General features: G+C 32.7%; 1 protein-coding gene across 2 annotated transcripts in view; it reads left to right on the top strand.

Annotated features, from left to right (window-relative positions):
- Nucleotides 1-19,471, top strand: part of LOC103575985 (peptidyl-prolyl cis-trans isomerase E) — a 79,702-nt gene that overhangs the window by 33,836 nt on the left and 26,395 nt on the right. The window contains exon 2 of one of the 2 annotated variants that reach the window (XM_014443480.2): nt 273-442. The exons of the other annotated variant lie outside the window; for it this stretch is intronic. Coding sequence (XP_014298966.1) covers nt 273-442 — 170 coding nt within the window. The remainder of the gene's footprint in view (nt 1-272; nt 443-19,471) is intronic. 2 annotated transcript variants of the gene reach the window in all.

A 19,471-nucleotide genomic window follows, 5' to 3' on the forward strand; every position in this document is an offset into this window, starting at 1 on the left:
ATTTCTTCGATTAAGAAACTTATTTTCAATAAAATTTTGGAACTAAAAATGTATTGGATTGAAAATTTCCGATAACATAATTTCTTGTAAAAAGAAAATACGATATTTCTACAAGTAATTTTTTCTCTGACTGTATTCTGTCTGAGATTATCTTTAGCATGAAAAATTATTCTAAACCATCAACACGTACTTTTTATTCTCTTAATTCAATGTTCATTAAATATTATTATAGATATTCATTACCTGGATTAAATAACTATCTATGATTATAGGTGGTTTAGCTGAGGAAGTGGACGAAAAGATTCTTAATGCTGCATTTATACCATTTGGTGAAATAATTGACATTCAAATTCCACTTGATTATGAATCTGAAAAACATCGTGGATTTGCGTTTATAGAATTTGAATTAGCTGAAGATGCTTTGGCGGCTATTGACAATATGGTAACTAATAACTAAGAAATAAAAATCGTTAGTTATGATGAGATAAAATTTTCCCGTATCCTGCATGTTTTCGACTTCATAAATTTATTCTGAGTAGAAATATTGAACTTATATTCAACTTACTTTGACTTATAGAACTTACACTGAACTTACATAGGCTTACTGAATTTCCATCGAACTTGAATGACTTATTGCGCTTGATTATAACTTGAATCGACTTAAATAAAAGAATGTCATCTGGCAACGAGAATAGAAGGTAAATTTTCCGAAAATTTTCAGCACCTCCCTGACTTCGGTAGCTCGCGCTTAGTTTAAAACAAAAGCGGCTCTTGTTCATTTTTACCAAGGCTTAAGCCAATTTTTGAAGGTCAGTTTTTCAATCCGAGGTTCTTAATCCGCGATTCAAATGTTGTTAGTATACTTATATATTTATATATGAATGTACAAGCAATACTTATTCAACCACGTATTACTAAAATTTCGGATTGATAACCTAGCTTTGAGTAAACGGAGTTAGAAATGAAAATATACATACGTAACAAAATATGTATTGATGAAAGCTTATACAATTCATCAAATATTCGAGATTTATAAATCGATGAAAATTATCAAAAACGAGCAAGCAAATATTTTGATATTAAAAAATGAAAAATTATACATTAAGCGCAAAGATTTCTCATGAAAAGTTATAATTTATATTTATCTATTATTAATAAGTTTCAATACAGGAGAGGTTAAAGAGGCATATGACATTGTACAGAGACACGATTGACTCGCGCCGCCACGTTCACATATTTATCTATACATATATAAGCGAAATACCACTGACTCACTCATCACGAGATCTCCGTAACTATATGTCCTACAAACTTGAAATTTGGAATACATAATCCTTTCATAACGTAGACGCTCACTAAGAACGAATTGTATGAAACTCTTATTTAAAATTGACTTTTTGGCTATTTACCGAATTCTCGCTCCTCATTGGCTAACGGCCAAATGCACTTGTCTGATTCGCTATTACCAGATGGCGTAGTAACCGGTACCATAGCAACCTTTTGTCATAGGAAAAATAAAATTATTGACGAACTGAGAAAATCGATGGTGTAATTTTCTTTTTTAAATCGACAATGTTGGGGCTGTGCGGGGGCGTAAGGAATGAAAATATTTACGTTTTTTGATCAAGACACTTACACATTGGTGATTTGAAATAAAAATTACCAACAATATGAGAAAATAGATAGTTCCATTTTTTTTTTGTAAAATCCACCGTTAGAGCAGTGTGCGGGGGCGTAAGAAATACAAATTTTTACGATTTTCATCTAAGATTCCTACAGACTTAAAATTTAAAATGAATATTACCAACGATACGAAAAAATCGATGGCTTAATTTTTTTTTTTATAAATTCGATTGTTAAAGGTATTTGCGGGGGCGTAAAAAATGCAAATTTTCCCGATTTTTGAAAAAGAGCTCTATAGATTTGTAATTTGAAATGAAAATCATTTACGATACAAGAAAATCGATGGCTCACTTTTTTTGTGAAATCCATTGTTATAGGGATATGTGGGGGTGAAAGGAATAAAAATTTTTACGTTTATAGGGGAAAAGACCTACAGACTCGAAATTTTTAATGAATATTACCCACGATACTACAATATAAATAGTGTAAATTTTTTTTAATAATCTATTCGGGTGGGGTGATGCGGGGTCATAAAAAATTGAAATTTTCATGTTTCTTGACCAAGAGAGATACAGACTTTTCAAAAATCGATTCTGCTGGGGCTTTGTGTGCGCGTAAGGATTGAAAATTTTTACGTTTTTTGGCAAAAAGATTTACAGACTTGGAATCCTAACTGAAAATTACCTCGGATACAAGAAAATAAAAGGTCTAATTTTATTTTTTTTTAAATTGACACTAGTGAGGCTGTGAAGGGACGTAAGTAATGAAAATCTTCACGTCTTTGTTCCGAAGACCTACAGTCTTGGAAATTGAACTGAATGTTAGTTAAGATACAACAAAATTAACAACGATCCAATGAAACATTTTTCATTGAAAATTTACTAGCGAATCAGTAGTAGTCATTTTTTTATAGTTTGGCTGTTATAGGCCTAGCCAAAGTATTTTAAATTGTCTTTATCTTGTGGTTTCACAACTTAACACTTTTTTTTTTACATAGAAAAGTGCGAAAGAATAAGTATGTTTACGAATGTTTGAACGTTAAATGTTAAGTTATCGACATCACCAATAAAAAAAAAATAAAAAGTCATCTACACAAAGAGCAACATTCAACATTACAAAATGCCCAGCGAAACGGGCGGATAACAGCTATGGATTATTCCACCAAATAAAGTAATTTTCACGAGGCGACCCTCGTCGATTTTGTCCAAACTTTGTGGAGCTGTTTCATATATAAAAAAAAAAAAAAAAAATTCATTGAAAATTTGAGCCCTTTGTGTGCAACTGTTTCAAAGCTATGGTTTTTTAAAAATTTTCATTATCAACTTTTTCATTATTTTTTTTAAAAGAAAAATTTTTTTTTTTAAATCAGCAAATATCAGTTGTTCGTAAGAAAAATTCTTAGCTTTCCAATAATAATAATATCCATTTTTTATGTTTAGTTACAGAAGATCCTTTAAAATTCGATTAAAACAGAAAAAACGATTTTTATGACTGTGCGGCGCTTCATACGTCTAATTTCATATTTTTTTCTGAAAGCTGAAACTTTTTCCTACAAAATATGTAATTTTCACGATGTGCATATTTTTCATTTGAACAAAATTAAATAAAATATAAACTCTCTATGATTAAAAAACTTTAATTCTTAACTTTTTTGAGGATGTCGATCCATTTTTTGCACAAATATACCCTAGGCTATCAACAATAGGTGAGAAAGGGTGAACTGCTTGCGTTTTTTTCACCGTATTTGACTCCAAGTATAGTACGTCTAAAACATTTATTTTCTATAGTCATTATTCCTTGATTAAGAGAAACGATTTGAAACGATTTGTAATTTTTTAGGCTAATAAAAAGGATGATTAAAAAGTACTCAAGGTATTCAAAAGTGTTAAAAAGTATTTAAAATTTTTTTTCCAATCGTTTTAAATTGTTTCTTTTAATAAGGGTTGGTAATAAAAGTAAAATTAACGCTGGTAAAATTTTGAATAGCCCGGATGTATAAATCTTGCGGTGTGAGGATATATTTTTTGGTGTGTAACTGCAATGAAGCTCTGACAATAAAATTATAATACTATTTTTTATGATACCAGCATCGAAGCTTTAAGTCTAGGAATTAGTAATTTAAACTTCGATTCTTGTGTTTTGTTTGATAGTGATTTCAAACAGTGATGTTAGTTGCGTTAGTGACAGTTCTGACCTTGTAATCAAGTTTTATCAATATTTCTGTAAATAATAAATAGTATTTATGGTTTCTGTTTCATTAGAAATTGCAAATCATAAGTTACGCGTACACTCACTTTGAAACAGTTGCATATTAAGGGCTCAAATTTTAATGAACTTTTTTTTCGGATAGATGAAACAGCTCCACAAAGTTTAAACTAAATCGATGAGGGCCGCCCCGTAAAAAAAAAACTATGTTTTTTTCGAAAATTATACGGAAAATATCGTTCGAGATGACGAAACAAACATACTGTTGAAGTTTGAGCTCTTAATATTAATATTAACAACTGCCTCATTGTAATTTTCGATTTCCCGTCTAAATAACATGAAAATAATTTTTTTTTAAGTTTGAAATTGCATCAGTCATTAGGAAATCAGTGTATCGGAATAATCATTAAATATTTTTACTGAAAATCGAACGCTCTTAAAAAAGGGTTCATTTCATTTTTCGATAAATTTAATTTTTCAAAAGTTATTCGAGATCAAATTTCGATTCATAGTCAATTTTAGCAATATTTGACTTTGTTGGCGATACTGTCTGACTTACCTTGAAATATTATAGAACCTTTTTTTATAGATTATTTCATTTTCTACAAATTATCTCATCTCACGTTTCCGAAATTTTTGAAAGTTCGTTTGTTATTTGCATTTAAAATTAAGTAAATAAAATCGACAAGAATACAATTTCTTGAAACGAATTGGCATTTACATGTAAATAACTAAAGAAATTTGAAAAATTTCGGAAACTTGATAACCCATGTGAAAATATTTCAAAGTGAAAAACAAATAATTTTTTTTTTCGGCCGAAATTTGAAAAAAAAAAAAAAAAAACGGTATAGTAGAGTATCTAAAAAAGAGTTCCTTTACGGATGCCACCCAGCGCTCAAAAGTTGAACCTTTGGAGCGAGTATAACAAAAAAATATATGAAGAATATTTAAAAAAATTTTTTTTACCTAAGTTTTTGATCAACTTAAAAATATATTTTTTAAATATTTTTATGCATGTATTTTCGATATATTATAAGATATATTTTTAATACACCGAAAATATATTTTTTATACATATTTTATATATATTTATTTATTTATATGTATTTATATATATTTATCTATTTCTTATGCATTTTTAATAGATTTTTTTTATAATTTTTTTTCATGGAAGATACTTTGACATTCATATTAACTACGGAATAATTACGAGCTCCCTTTATATATATATATCTATAAGAAATAACTGATAACTGTTTGAAGTATAATGGTAAGGAAATTGATTTTTCACTTTCGCTCATTAATATATTTTCACTCAACCACGAACGGTTATATAACTTACATCAATGATACAACGAAAGAAAATTTTATATTGTACCAAAATGTAAACTATTCCCATAAAAATTATGTCATTCTAACCATTAAATAATTAAATATTTTTGCTATTTCGCGTATAAAATTATAACGTTCCCTACTATTTCACGCGTCCCAAGGCGGAGTGTGGTTGGCGCTCAATAGCCGTTATGGCTCTCCGTTGGTTGAAAAACTGAAAATAAAGTAATAACAAAACAAAATGTCCCACCTGGAGATATCCTGAATCTCCCTGGACCCGCAGTTCTGCTCAGGCTGGGTTAGACAATCTAGTTGGGTGCCAGTTCGTGTGCCCCACGAATAAAATTAACTCAAAATAAAACAACGGAAAAAAATGAAAATGATAATAAAAATAAATGACAGGGTAGCTATTTTCAGATTTAGGAATAGGATAGCAAGAAAAAGATAGCAGTAATCAAAATAATAAAATTAAATAATACCGGGTTGCTGACCATTTGCATTTAATTATCGTTTAACTAATAAATTAATTAATCAAATATATCGCATACTCACATAAACGATATCACAAAAATAATAGTACACTTGCAGAAATAATAATAGTATACAAAATTATAATCCAAATAATAATACTGAACAAAACAATACGTGTATCAGCCGCAAAAATAATTTATCGCACGTACAGAATATAATCACTCGCCTGTGATTTTCGGAAGAAAATATAAATACTAGTAAATAATAATTTCACTCGCACGTGAAAATAAACAAACGAAATAAATGTACTGAACTGATAACAATCTCAAAATAATACTTCAATAAGTATAAAGTATTATATCACTCGCATGTGACCATAGAAAATATTAAATAAAATAATCTCATATAGGAATTTAAAGTATTTCCAATAAAAATTCCCAGTAATAGTCTAATGGTGAATTTGTACGGCACTCACAAAAAATAATATTATCCTATACCCAAATAATAAATATGAATAATATTATTGTATCAAAATAATTATAAATAATGTTTAGACCTCTGTATCACTCTCATGTGATAAACAAAATAATAAAATAATAATACGCACCAGAAAATAGTTATAATGATAATAACTCAAATTAACAATAAATGATAACTTAGCAACTATAATATATATATATGGGTGATTCCACCAAATAAAGTTATTTTTACGGGGCGACCCTCGACGATTTGATTTAAGCGTTGTGGAGTCTTTCCATGTATTTAAAAAAAAATTCTCTAAAAATTTGAACCTTTAATATGCAGCAGTTTCAAAGTTATGATTTTTTGAATTTTTTAAACATTTTTATTTTTAACTTTTTCATTACTATTTTTGAAGGAAACAATTTAAAAAAAAAAATGAGCACATAATAGTTTTTAATCGGAAAAATTCTCAGCTTTCCAACGAAAATATCCATTTTTTATTTTAAGTTACAGAAGTCCCTTTAAAAGTCGTTTAAAATAGGAAAAACGATTTTTATGACTGTGCGGCGCTTGATACATCTAATTTGATATTTTTTTCTGAAAGCTGAGACCTTTTCCGACAAAACATGTAATTCTCACGATGTGCATATTTTTTGTTTGAACAAAATTAAATGAAATATAAACTCCCAATGATTAAAAAACTTTAATTTTTAGGTTTTTTGAGGATCTTGATACATTTTTAATACAAATATAACCTTGGCTATTAACAATAGGTAAGAAAAGGTGTACTGCTTGTGTTTCTTTCAGCGTATTTGACTCTAAGTATCGTACGTCTAAAACATTTATTTTCTATAAAAAGTCATTATTCCTTGATTAAGAGAAACGATTTGAAACGATTTGTAATGTTAAATGCTTATAAAAAGGGTAATTAAAAAGTATTAAAAGTATTAAAAAGCATCAAAAAGTATTAAAAATTTTTTTTCCAATCGTTGTAAATCGTTTCTTTCAATAAAAGTTGGTTATAAAAGTGAAATCAACGCCGGTAAAATTTTGAATAGCCTGGATGCATAAATCTTGCGGTGTGAGGATATGTTTTCTAGTATGTATATGCAGTAAAGCTCTGACAACAAAAATTATAAAACTACTTTTCATGATACCAGCATCAAAGCTTCAAGTTTAGGAATTAGTGATTTGAACTTTGATTCTTGGATTTAGTTCAAAAATGATTTCAGGCTATTGATGTTATCTCCCTCAATGACAGTTCTAACTTTGTCAACAAGTTTTATAAAAATTTGTGTAAATAATAAAGAGCATTTATGGTTTTTATTTAATTATAAATTGCAAATCATAAGCTACGCATAGACTTATGGTTGAACACACCATCGATCTTTAATTAACTTAATTCTGACTGCCTGCTGCCACTGAAACTAATTTTTAATGCAGGTAATCATGAAAAAAATAGTGTGTAACACGAGATGAAACACGACTTCAGATTGCAGTTATTGCCAGCTTTTGCCTGCGGCTTGGGCAGCCTACTTCACTCTTGTCTGATATCGTTTTGTTTCATCTCTTGCCACACAATGAACCAATATAGTTTGATAAAACGATAAAATCAATGACTTGTATTTAAATGATTATTGATTTTGTTCAAACAAAAAATATGCACATCGTGAAAATTACATATTTTGTCGGAAAAGATCTCAGCTTTCAGAAAAAAATATCAAATTAGATGTATCAAGCGCCGCACAGTCATAAAAATCGTTTTTCCTATTTTAAACGACTTTTAAAGGGCCTTCTGTAACTTAAAATAAAAAATGGATATTTTCGTTGGAAAGCTGAGAATTTTTCCTACGAAAAACTATTATGTGCTCATTTTTTTTTTAAATTGTTTCCTTCAAAAAAAGTAATTAAAAAGTTAAAAACAAAAATTTTTAAAAAATTCAAAAAATCATAACTTTGAAACTGCTGCATATTAAAAGCTCAAATTTTCAGAGAATTTTTTTTAAATACATGGAAAGACTCCACAAAGTTTGAATCAAATCGTCGAGGGTCGCCCCGTAAAAATAACTTTATTTGGTGGAATGACCCATATATATATATATATATATATATATATATATATATATATATATATATATATATATATATATATAAATACATATATAAACTTTTGAATCAAATGTATTTTCTGACTCAGCTCGTCGAGCTGAGTTAAGAGGTAGCAAAATTTTTCGGAAATTCCATTATGAGGACAAATACAAAACCCAGTCGCATATGTTTTGTCACAACAAAATTACCATTCACCACGTGACATAAAATAATAATAATACCAAAATATTTCCAGAATTAATATCCGGTATTAAAAATAATAATAAATAGTTTCGATCAAAACTTAAACATTCACTGGGCTCAATAACCACTCATTTCCTCATATGCTTGCACATTTTATTAATAGAGAATCGTTATCTCTGTTATGATCACGCAATTGCAAATGGCCACCAACGCGGGAAAGCAAAGTTACACGCCAATGAATTACCAAAGGTACTTACAGTCGTCGTTGTAATATAACCGGCGAACAGGCTCCATTGGTGCAATTTCCTCAGCAAGAAAAATAGAACACGTATTATTCCAATACGATCGCAATTCAAAATGGCACAGTAATCTGTATATATTCTTTTTCTCAAGTTAAACCAAATGGCGTCACAAAGAATGCTTTTAATTATTAATTATTAGCGGTAGCAACCAGCACACACACTGCTCTGACAAAAGATTATCTACGTCTGACCATGGCAGCACGTGAGTTTCATGCCGGCACCTCGGCCGGCGCCATATTTATATTACTCTCTTGCTTTGACCAATGGAGTTTTATACCCGTCTCATGCTAATATGCAACTAGTACCCCCACCAACATGTTAAGTACTTAACTTCACTCGCCTCCCGCATTAGATGTCCACTTGCTTTCCGCATTATTACTTAGAAATGTTATAACTACCAAATCAATCAATGATTTATGCGTAAAACTCGGAAATTTATTTATAAATTAATAAACTTTAAGATGCCAACTGTTGTGCCGACGCGCATGCGCCGACCAATTATCATAAATACAAGCATACAAACAAACGCGTGATTATTTTCCCCGCATCATAAATTTCACCCATATGCGTGTAGTAATTAGTAAATTTTCATGATTACACCACAATTTATGCGTACCAAATCGGATTAATAACAATAAAGTATTACTTAAAATAAAATTATACATGTAACAAAAATAATCATAATAGTAATGTATGGAGAGACGTGTGAGCAGCGTGTGCTGCCATCTGTTGCCCACCGACATGATGTGAGACTGCCGCGATATGTAAATATCGTGACAAAATTATAACTTAGTGAGTTACTAAAACATTTTATAAATTGAAAACGTAATTTTTCTCGAAATTTTGAAATACAGTTTTAAGTACCACAACTTGAAAATTTCTTATGTTATATTTTGAGTTGCATAAAATTTTTCTTAGTACCACAATTTTATTTAATAAAAACTACCGTAGCCGAAAATAGACTGATTCAACTGTCGGCCAAATTTCGGCCTGTTTTCGGCCAAAGATTTTTACTCGCGATAATTCTATTGGAAAAACGAATATTCTGGCTGAAAAAAGGCCGATTCAACTGTCGGCCAAATATCATCCATTTTTGGCCAATGATCATTACTTGCGATAATTTTATTGAAAAAAAAAAAAATATATATTCTGGTCTAAAAAAGGCCGATCCATTTGTCGGCCAAATATCGGCCAAATTTCGGCTTCTTTAAGAAGAATAAAAATTTTTCGGCCAAATTTCGGCCTCTCAATAAAATTTTATAGTTTTGGCGTGATTTCTGCCAAATTAAGCTGTTTCGGATTTTTTCTGGCCTATTTTAGACCAAATATTTTTATCTGGGAAATAGTCGATTTTTTTGAATCAGCAAAAAAAGAAATACATATTTATACACGTATTAGACTGTTTCAAATTAGGGGACTAATTTTATTTTTTTGATGAACATTCGAAAATCGAAAGGGTATCTTAAAATATGGTGACAGTTAAAATTTGGGCTCTTAATATTGATATTCAGAGGTGGCTATTGATAAGTTTCGATTTTTCATTTAGTAACATGGAAAAAAAATACATAACCCGAAAAAATCAAGATGCGAAAAATCTCTCTTTTACCTTTTTTTAGCCCCGAGCGGGACTATTGCCGCCATTTTTACGACTTAAAACACTAATGGTTATCCCAAAAAGCTCGGAGATAAGTGGACACTATGTGACATATGATGGCGAATATATATATTGGCTTGTCTTAAATCCTTAGTGAATATAAGTGGAGGTAACCCATTTGGGTTGGGAAGAACTTGTGTCCCACCACTTATCCTACGCAAGCAGTTGACCAGAGCTGAAAACTGCTACCATGGGGGACCCATTCCAAACCCCACTTCGACCAGAGTCTCTTTATTTTCTGAGATTGGAGGAGTGCTTGGGTCCATGTGAGGTCGGACTCGTGGTAGCTGTGCGTGAGGCACCCACATGCACTGCATGCATATTTCGCTTTTATAATAAATGGTGGTGTCATAATATACAAATAGGGTTACGCAGCGCGAGTATACCCAGAAGGGCGTGGTATCGGCCTCCCGTCAAACGGAGGTGGACCTAACGGTCCCGTTACATTAATTTTTTTTTTTTACCTTTTTTAACAAATTTACTGATCTACAAAAAAGATCTTCTATGATTTTTGCATAAATTCAACCATTCGCAAGATATCCGACGTCAAAGTTTGATACAATTCGAAGAACTAGTTTTTGCTCGTTTTGAATTTTATACCTTGTCAACTAATTCGAATTCAGAAATTCTCGATACAGTTGTTGTAATAAATTAAATGCTCTACAAAAAAGACTCTTATCATTTTTTGATAAATCCATCTGTTCAAAAGTCATTGGAACTTGAAGTCAAGTTAAAGTAAATTTCGAGATCTTTTTACTTTTCCGGTGAAACTATCGGACTAATCATAAAATGTCATAGAATCGTTTTTGTAGACAATTTTATTTCCTACAAATTAACTTCGATAAATTGTTTTTGAATTCAGCATTCTCTTATAGTTATTTCCATTTTAATACCAAGCCTCCAAAAAAAAGTGTTCTGATCGATTTTAGGAGATTGGCATTAAAATGGAATTAACTAGAAGAGAATGCTGAATTCTATAACCGGGCAGCGTTGGTATACGACATGAGAGTGCGGCTCTCTCGCTGTCTCTGTCTGAATTTGGTCTTTCTCTCTCTCTCTCATTACAGCCTGATTGCTAAGTTTGCCTGAGTTAGGCGCTAGACCACAAGGGATGATTTCGCGCAGCAGGTGACCGTAAATCGGTCATGTGCGCATAATTAGGTAGGGGTCATCGGAGGTTGGGACCTAAGACGTCTCGATCAGGATCGACATTCAAGTTGAAGAGACGAAACTCAAGTTCAAGGAGTCGACTAAACAGTCACGCCTAAGTCAGTTCATTGTTCTATTTGGAAAACTTTGAAAATTTAAATTTGTTCTCGTGAATATCGTTATTATAAACTGGTTTGGAAAACCATTCTCTTTTTTGTGAAGTTTTATTTGAGTGATCTGCCAAGTGTCCAACCCGTCAGCAGCTCAGGAACCTGAACAGAATCTATGCTGAAGGTCCACCATGCAGCGACGCCCGATACCATCAGTACGTCCGACATAATAAACCCAGATAAGATTCATAACAAATTTTATTCATATTTATATCTCTCTCTTCAACGCGAACTCAGCGTGAATAATTATTAGATTTATTTTCCCGTGTCCATTAAATAACTGCGCATTAAATAAATTTATTTTATTGTCACTGGACACTTATTTATTTCCAAAAGAAATTAAATTTATATAAAGGGGAATTTTGTACATATTTGGGATTTAGTTAAATAAAATTTGTTATATATAAATGAAGTGAGTTTCTGAACAAAATTACTTTTCATCACCAGTGTCTTATAGAATAAGTTTTGATTCTCAGCCGCGTGTCCGGTCAAAACGAGTCGACCTACTCCTGAGATCTTTTCCCGTTTAAGAACCAGCAACCAAATAATTATAATTTATATTTATATTAATAATTTATTATTAATCAATTAATTTATTCGGGAAAATAATTTAACTGTGCTTCGTGGTTACTGGACACGAAGTAGCCAGGGCCCACCGTTATATTATAAAATTAATTTATTTTACCGTTGAAGAGAGAAATACTTGAACTGTAAATTGTAATATTGAATTGATACTGTGCTACATTGTATTTATTGGTTGCCCGAAATTATCTAAAGTAAATGTATATAAAATAATTATAATTTAAATAATAATTGGCTAAATAGTGCGTAAAACACTCAATTTATAAAATATAAAATATTGAGTGGAAAAAAATAAAATATATTATATTAAAAATTTAATACGTCGTAGTAAAAATAAAATCGATAAACTCCGGTGGTCCCGTGAAGACCAAAACTAGGTCATCGGCTTACGCGCTGTTCACACGTGTTCCTTGTTTTACAAACAATAGCTACGATACTAAGCTTAGAGAAATAAACATAAAATAAAATTACTTGTAGTTTCTCTGTATATTTTCTGTGAAAAAAGCTAAGTTAAAATAAATAAAGTAAAATATAAAATTTCAATGAGACTAACAGTGACAGAAATTTTTGTATTGAACAATTAATCGAAATAAAATAATAAAAGAAAATTTGTTTTAAATCATAAGTTAAAATTAATAAAAAAAATAAATATTGATAAATTTTATTTGGTTAAAATAAACCACCGTTTGAATTATTAAATTAAGTTTGAGAAAAATTCATTAAGTGAATGAGTGATAATAAATAAAATCGTTGTATAAAAGAAATATTATATTAAATTTCAAAATTTACTCACTATACTTAAGTCTAAGTAAAATCTTTCAAACAAATAAATTAAACAGATAGTTAAAATTTTAATAATTAAAATAGAATTCGAGGCTTAAAATTTTAAGCATTAGAAAGAATTAATATTAACAGTTAATAAATAAAATAAAATAGTGGCTTAAATTTTAGCCATTGTCTAAAATTTTTTTTATAATAATTTCAAACGAAGAATTTCTATTAGATTGTGGTTTAATATTTAAACCATTATATAAAATTTAAATAAATAAAATTTAATTTACAAAGACTGTCATTGTTAGAGACTACTTAGCTATCGTCACCTAGTAATTAAAATAAACTCTTAATCCGGTGACAAATGAATAAATTTTAATCTTAGTAATTGACAATAGAAATATTTTAAGAAATTTGGATTTGCTACCGGTAATTCAAATTTTATATTTAAGTATTATTGGGGCTCGTAAGCTGCTTGTCTTACCAGCTAATATAAATTAACATTAAGTCCCAATAATCGTATTATGAGTAACACTCGAGCAGTAACGCGTCAAAACTCAAAGCGTTCGGTTCAACAATCGGGTAGACGAGAAAGTGAAGAAATAATCTTCGAAGGTATTAGTTCCTCGAACGATAGAAGCCAGCATAGGGTAGTACATTTACCACCCTTGACTACGTGTACAATAACGTCTAGTACTACGGTTTCGTCAGCGAATTCGACGATGTCAAATCCAACTTCGTTACCCGTGATACCTAATCTGGTCGTGATTGCGACTACCACGTCTATGGGAAATCCCCCACCGGTACTTCCTCAACAAATTCAGCCTAATGCGGGATCCGCTTTTCTTCCTGGCACCGTTCCAGTTTCCGCACAGGCTGATCAAGCGGCAACTCAAACTGCCCTGACTCAAATTTTAAATTGTTTACAAAATTTGACCCTAGCTATGAGCACGCAACGGGTAAACAATCCACAAATGCCTGTACAGTCAATTACACAAACTGTTCGCGAAGTAACTCACAGTTTTGGCGACGGGGAGTATGGTACAGGTCACTTGAATCACGATAATAGGGCTGCTATGACCTCAGCCCTCCCGGTGAATATACAATCAAGTACCAGTGGAATAAATAATGCTCATAACATTACGGTCGGTCTCAGTAACAATAATTATAATAATAATTTAAACAATAATATGAACAATAATAATAACAACCACCCCACTATTAATCCCAGCGGAATTCGAAATAATAATCCACTAATAAATAATTACGACAATAATTTTGAAATATTACGGGATAATTCATTGGCTGGCAATCATAATAATTTTGGTAGAAATTACGCTAGATACCGGATTAATAACGATGGAGAAAGACACCAAGAGTATTATGATCAACCTCGAGCGGATAATTTATTTTTACCGAACGTCGCGGCTATTTCGTTACGTCAATCGCGCGATATAAAGGAAATCGTAAGAGCGTAGCCTGTACGTTATCCGCAGGGCGATCTTTCAGCCAATAGCTTCTTGGCTTCATTTGAAGCCATGGCGTTTCGCGAGGGTTGGCTCATGACAGATTACGTGAAAATTCTTGGTTATCTTTTAACTGGTAAAGTTACTAAGTGGTATGACGCGTACAGCAGACATTGGTCCGACTATGATATAACCGGGTACCCCTCGTCTTCCGTGGTCTTGACGACGAGGCTTACGAGGTCACGATTTGGACACCTTTTGAACTCAAAAGTTCTAAGGGCGCCACTGAGAGTAAGTTGCACGATCTCTCAGTATCGTGTGCAAGGCAAACAAAGCAGAGAGGAATGAAAATCTCAAGGACGAGTTCGAAAATTTCCTTATCGTGACTGGACCATACAGCTGCAGAGTTAGGTTCTTATCAATCCCTTAATGAGCGGTCGGTGAGACTCAGCGTCACTAATCGATTGAGAATAATTGTTTTAATAAATAGGATTTTAATAAAATATTCAAAATTTATTTACAATATCTCTTTGGTAACGGATATATCTGTTTGGTTAATATAAAATTTTTAAATTCCCGATAATATTTACGTATTTTAAACTGTGTTTAAATTTAATACAAAATTTCCTTAATTCATAATAACAATTATTTTTCTCCTTAGTATACAATAATTTTGCTGGCGAGGCAATAAATAAATTAACTCATATTCAGACACAGTCTATCCGCAACTTTAAGTTCTTAAATAACGCCTTAAGTTCTGGGTTGTCTTTTACCCTAAATTTTATTTTAGTTGAATTTTATTTAATAAAGTTCCCAGTGATGCGGTCGGTGAGACTCAGCACCACGGTCACTTTCAAACTAAATTTCTGGCACCTCCTAGAGAACGGTCTTTGGGACTCAGTACCTCTAGAAAAAATACCGACTAGAGTTTGCTAAACTTAAATGTTAATTATCAATTGTTTAATCCGTGGTCGCTAGACTCAACTGAGAAAATTTTGATTATGACGCTACCTAGTAAAACAAGCTCAGACACTTATACAAAGTGGCGACCGAACGCTCTCGAACCCACGCCGCGAAAACCAATAAATCTTATCTCGTAAAATTTTATATATATAATTAAAAATTTATGTTATTCCATTAAAATATTTTTAGAGAAGTTTGAACGAATTAATTGAACCAAAAGACTTCGAAATTTACCGAAGTAGTCGCTGGTGAAAATGACGACGCCATATGGTGGGAGGAGGACGCCGCTCTCAAAGAATGTTGTTGGGTGCTGTTGGCTTCCAATCTTCTTTCTCCTGCTGCTGCCAATTGATATTTTAAATAAATTACGCGGTTGCTAAACTCAGCGAAATTTGTGAATGATCCTGAACGTGGATTTTTAATGTAGTCCGGGGTCAGACTGAGACTCACCGTAATTTGATTGATTCTCCACGAATGCGGGGTCTTCACGACTCACCATCAATTTATTTTCTTTTGTAAAATTTAGTTTTAATTGTGCTTAGGATACGACTGATTGTTTGCAGCTCTAGGCAGTGAGTGACGCTCGAGTGCCTCTCGGTGCGCCGCGAAGCCAGCAGCTCCCCACTCTCAGTCCCATGTCAGGCTCGTACCGTCCGAAATTCCCCCAAATTTAAATTTCTAGAAATGGCGGGAATCGGGGCCCTCGCAAAGCACCCATTCGTCGCTCGGCCAAATGCATCGATAAATTAGTAGAGTCCCAGGTTATCGATCATCGACGGCGTGGGGACAACGAAATGCGTGGGCCGAGAGCGCAGTCGAATCAAATTCAAATTCAAATCTTAATTTACAATTAAAACCAATTTATTTTAGATTATCCCTGTTATAATGACCATTTTAAACGGGAATTTTTAAGAGCCTTTGGCTCACAAAAAACGGACACTCAGTTGTTGATGGAAATTGGTCAGTTGAGACCAGAATCCGGTGAATCGCCAATCGATTTCACGCTTAGAGTTCAACAAAAATATCGTGAGAGGCGTAACCCACCTCCTGAATCAGAATAGGTTACGTGTATTCGTAATCACTTGTCTAGAAATCTTTCCACCTTCGTATTCTCTAGGTCAGTGAACACTTATGATGACCTCTTATCGGTATTACATGAGGCCACCGTGCTACTAGAAGAAAATAAACGCGCGTCCGAGCCATCCGATAAGTCGCACGCTAAAACAAAAGAAAAATCTCGGTTCTCAGCAGTGCATACGTTCCCGCGTACTCCTATTTTGGTTGAGATGATGAACGATAAACAACCACTCGTTAGCGAGGAAATTCGAGAGGATGACGATGGCAAATTAATCGTTTGTGCATCGGCAGCAACTGTCCAAACTCCTCAAAATAATATCTCATTAAATAGATCTCCAAACAATCGAGTACGTTATTCCTACAACACGAATAATAGTGGCAACTCAAATGCCATATCGCGTACGTTCAGTGAAGTTACTTCTGGTCGGAATTTTGACCAATACTTTTGTTTTAACTGCGGGCAAAATGGTCATATATTTGAACAGTGCATTAATAACAGAGTAGACGTCTGTAATTTCTGGTTTAAAATAGGACATGTCAGACAAAATTGTTTTAGAGCAAACGCAGATTCATTTAGGCCTGAATTTACGGGTAGTTCAAATTTACGTCCGTTAGCCATTCCTGTTCAGTCAAATAATAATTCAATAATAATAACTTTAATAATAATAGTAATAATTATAATTTGAATCGTGGGTAACCAAATGTAAATAATTTTAATAGGGGAAACCCGAATACAACTTTAAATAATTTTAAAAGAAATGACAATCGAAATAATCGTGGTAACCGTTCTTATCGTTTCGTTCGTAATAATAATGTTAATAATAATTATGATAATATTAATAATGTAAACAATCATTCTAATTGCGTCGAAGCTCAACCGACCAGTGTTGGCGACGTTAGTCACACTGATCGTTCAAAAAACTAGCTTCGCCCTCCTATTCCCCGAGGAAAAAGGGCGCGAAACGTAGAAGGTCTTTTAAACAAATAATATGGGGAGATCGGAGCCCTAGTCGTAATAGTTCACATGAAGCCTGGTTGAATAAACCAAATAAATTTAAAAGAATTACAGTAATCAATTTAACAAAAGAAGATTCAGAACCAGACGGCGTCTTAGAGAGTACTATCGGTCCGGTAAATGAAAATTCAATGAATAAAAGTTAAATAAGACCAGACGGCGTGTTAGAGAGTACTGTCGGTCCAGTAGAAGAATTTAAATTTAAAGATGTAGTAGATAGCAATTTAATAACAAGACTAGACGGCGTCTTAGAGAGTACTGTCGGTCCGATTGCTTTAACCAGCGGTGAACTAATAGGTGATGTTATATTAGAAAATCAAGCGTTAAACTCGACTAGCTCCGTTTCAAATAATAATAATAATAAATTTGAGACTGAGGTCAATTTATTTGACCTATGCAATCCAGTTATAGAGAAAAATAATTTATATCACGTCGTTGAAAATAAAATTTGGTATGATGCTATCGACGAAATTAGTAGTGGTAGTAATTTAGAAAATTTAGATGTTGAAGAAAATCTACTCACGCAGTTTTGCGATATATATGATAATACGAACGGTTTATCTATATTTAATAATTTATCTGTTTTAAATAATGACTTATTTAATCTTAATAATTTATTGGTTTTAAATAATAACTTATCTGCTTTTAATAATAACTTATGTGTTTTAAATAATAACCAACCGATTTTAAATAGTGACGAAATAAATTCACTCGTTTTAAATCCAGACGAAATTAATCATTGGGAAGGCTTGAGGGAAGAAGCATGGCTCATGGTTAATTTACCAATGTCTGATAATTTATTAGAAGAAATTTGTGCCAGTTTTGATCGTTCTTTTCTTTCGGTCGAACATAATCCTAACAAAATTTCTGGAAAATCTTAGAGACCTTAGAAGTTAGCGATTGTATTGTGTCGATTGGTTCAGACGAATCCGAAGAACTAAGTTTCGTAGACGCCTGTAGTATGCCATATCTATGTGGTCTGGAGCCACTTGAGAGTGACGAGGAGACTGAAGAAGAGTGGGAGGAAGAATTGGACCCAGGATTAGAAGCTGAAGGTCCAGCTCTCAGCCATAACTCTCCATCACCGTATTCTTCGCCTTTGCGCGTGTTGTATCTTCCTGAGGTACTCAGAGACAGGGCATTGCCCTCACGTATTGCCAATCGCATTGCATCTCGGACCAAATTTTATACGGGTACTGGTCCTGTACCACCAACTATTACGGCTCGTATACCGGTGTCCATCTGGATATTCGGGGTGCAGGTAAATGGTATCATTGATACGGGAAGTGAAAGGTCCTATATCAATCGGCGAGTGTATGACTAAATACGTGAGCTCAGCTCTGGTAAATTACAACAGGATGATACAAACCGTCGGGGAGTTCTTCTCGCGAATCATACCCAATGCAAAACTATTGGGGGAGCTCCGTTCATAATTCAAATAGGCACAATAGCGGGAGAGCAGTATTTGAGTGTCCTCGAGGACCTGAGCTATTCAGTAGTCCTAGGTATGGACTTCGCTCATCAGTTCGGGATATTGATAGATTGCGCTACGAGAACTTAGCAATTCGAAGATACTAAAGAAAGTTATCTATTTGAATTTATAAATTGTCGCGATAAACAAACTAGTTGTCAAACGTTGACTTCTGATCAACAGAAAGATTTTGATGTATTTTTAGAATCGGAAATGTTAAAATTCGCGGAGTTACCGAATCAAGGTCTAACTGACCTCCTGCAGCATACGATCGTCTTACAACCGGGAATTAAACCCATACAAATCCGTGCGTATATGAGGCCTAGTAACAGTTTCTGGTCGTGTTCTTCGGTAATGGTGACCAAAGCCTCGGGTGGTTGGCGTTTTTGCGTCGAATACCGACCAATCAACAAATATACTATTTTACCCGCTCATCCTCTTCCTAATATGCTACGTATTTTAAGCG

The sequence above is a fragment of the Microplitis demolitor genome, chromosome 10, assembly GCF_026212275.2.
Source record: "Microplitis demolitor isolate Queensland-Clemson2020A chromosome 10, iyMicDemo2.1a, whole genome shotgun sequence".
Classification (NCBI taxonomy): Eukaryota; Metazoa; Arthropoda; class Insecta; order Hymenoptera; family Braconidae; genus Microplitis; species Microplitis demolitor.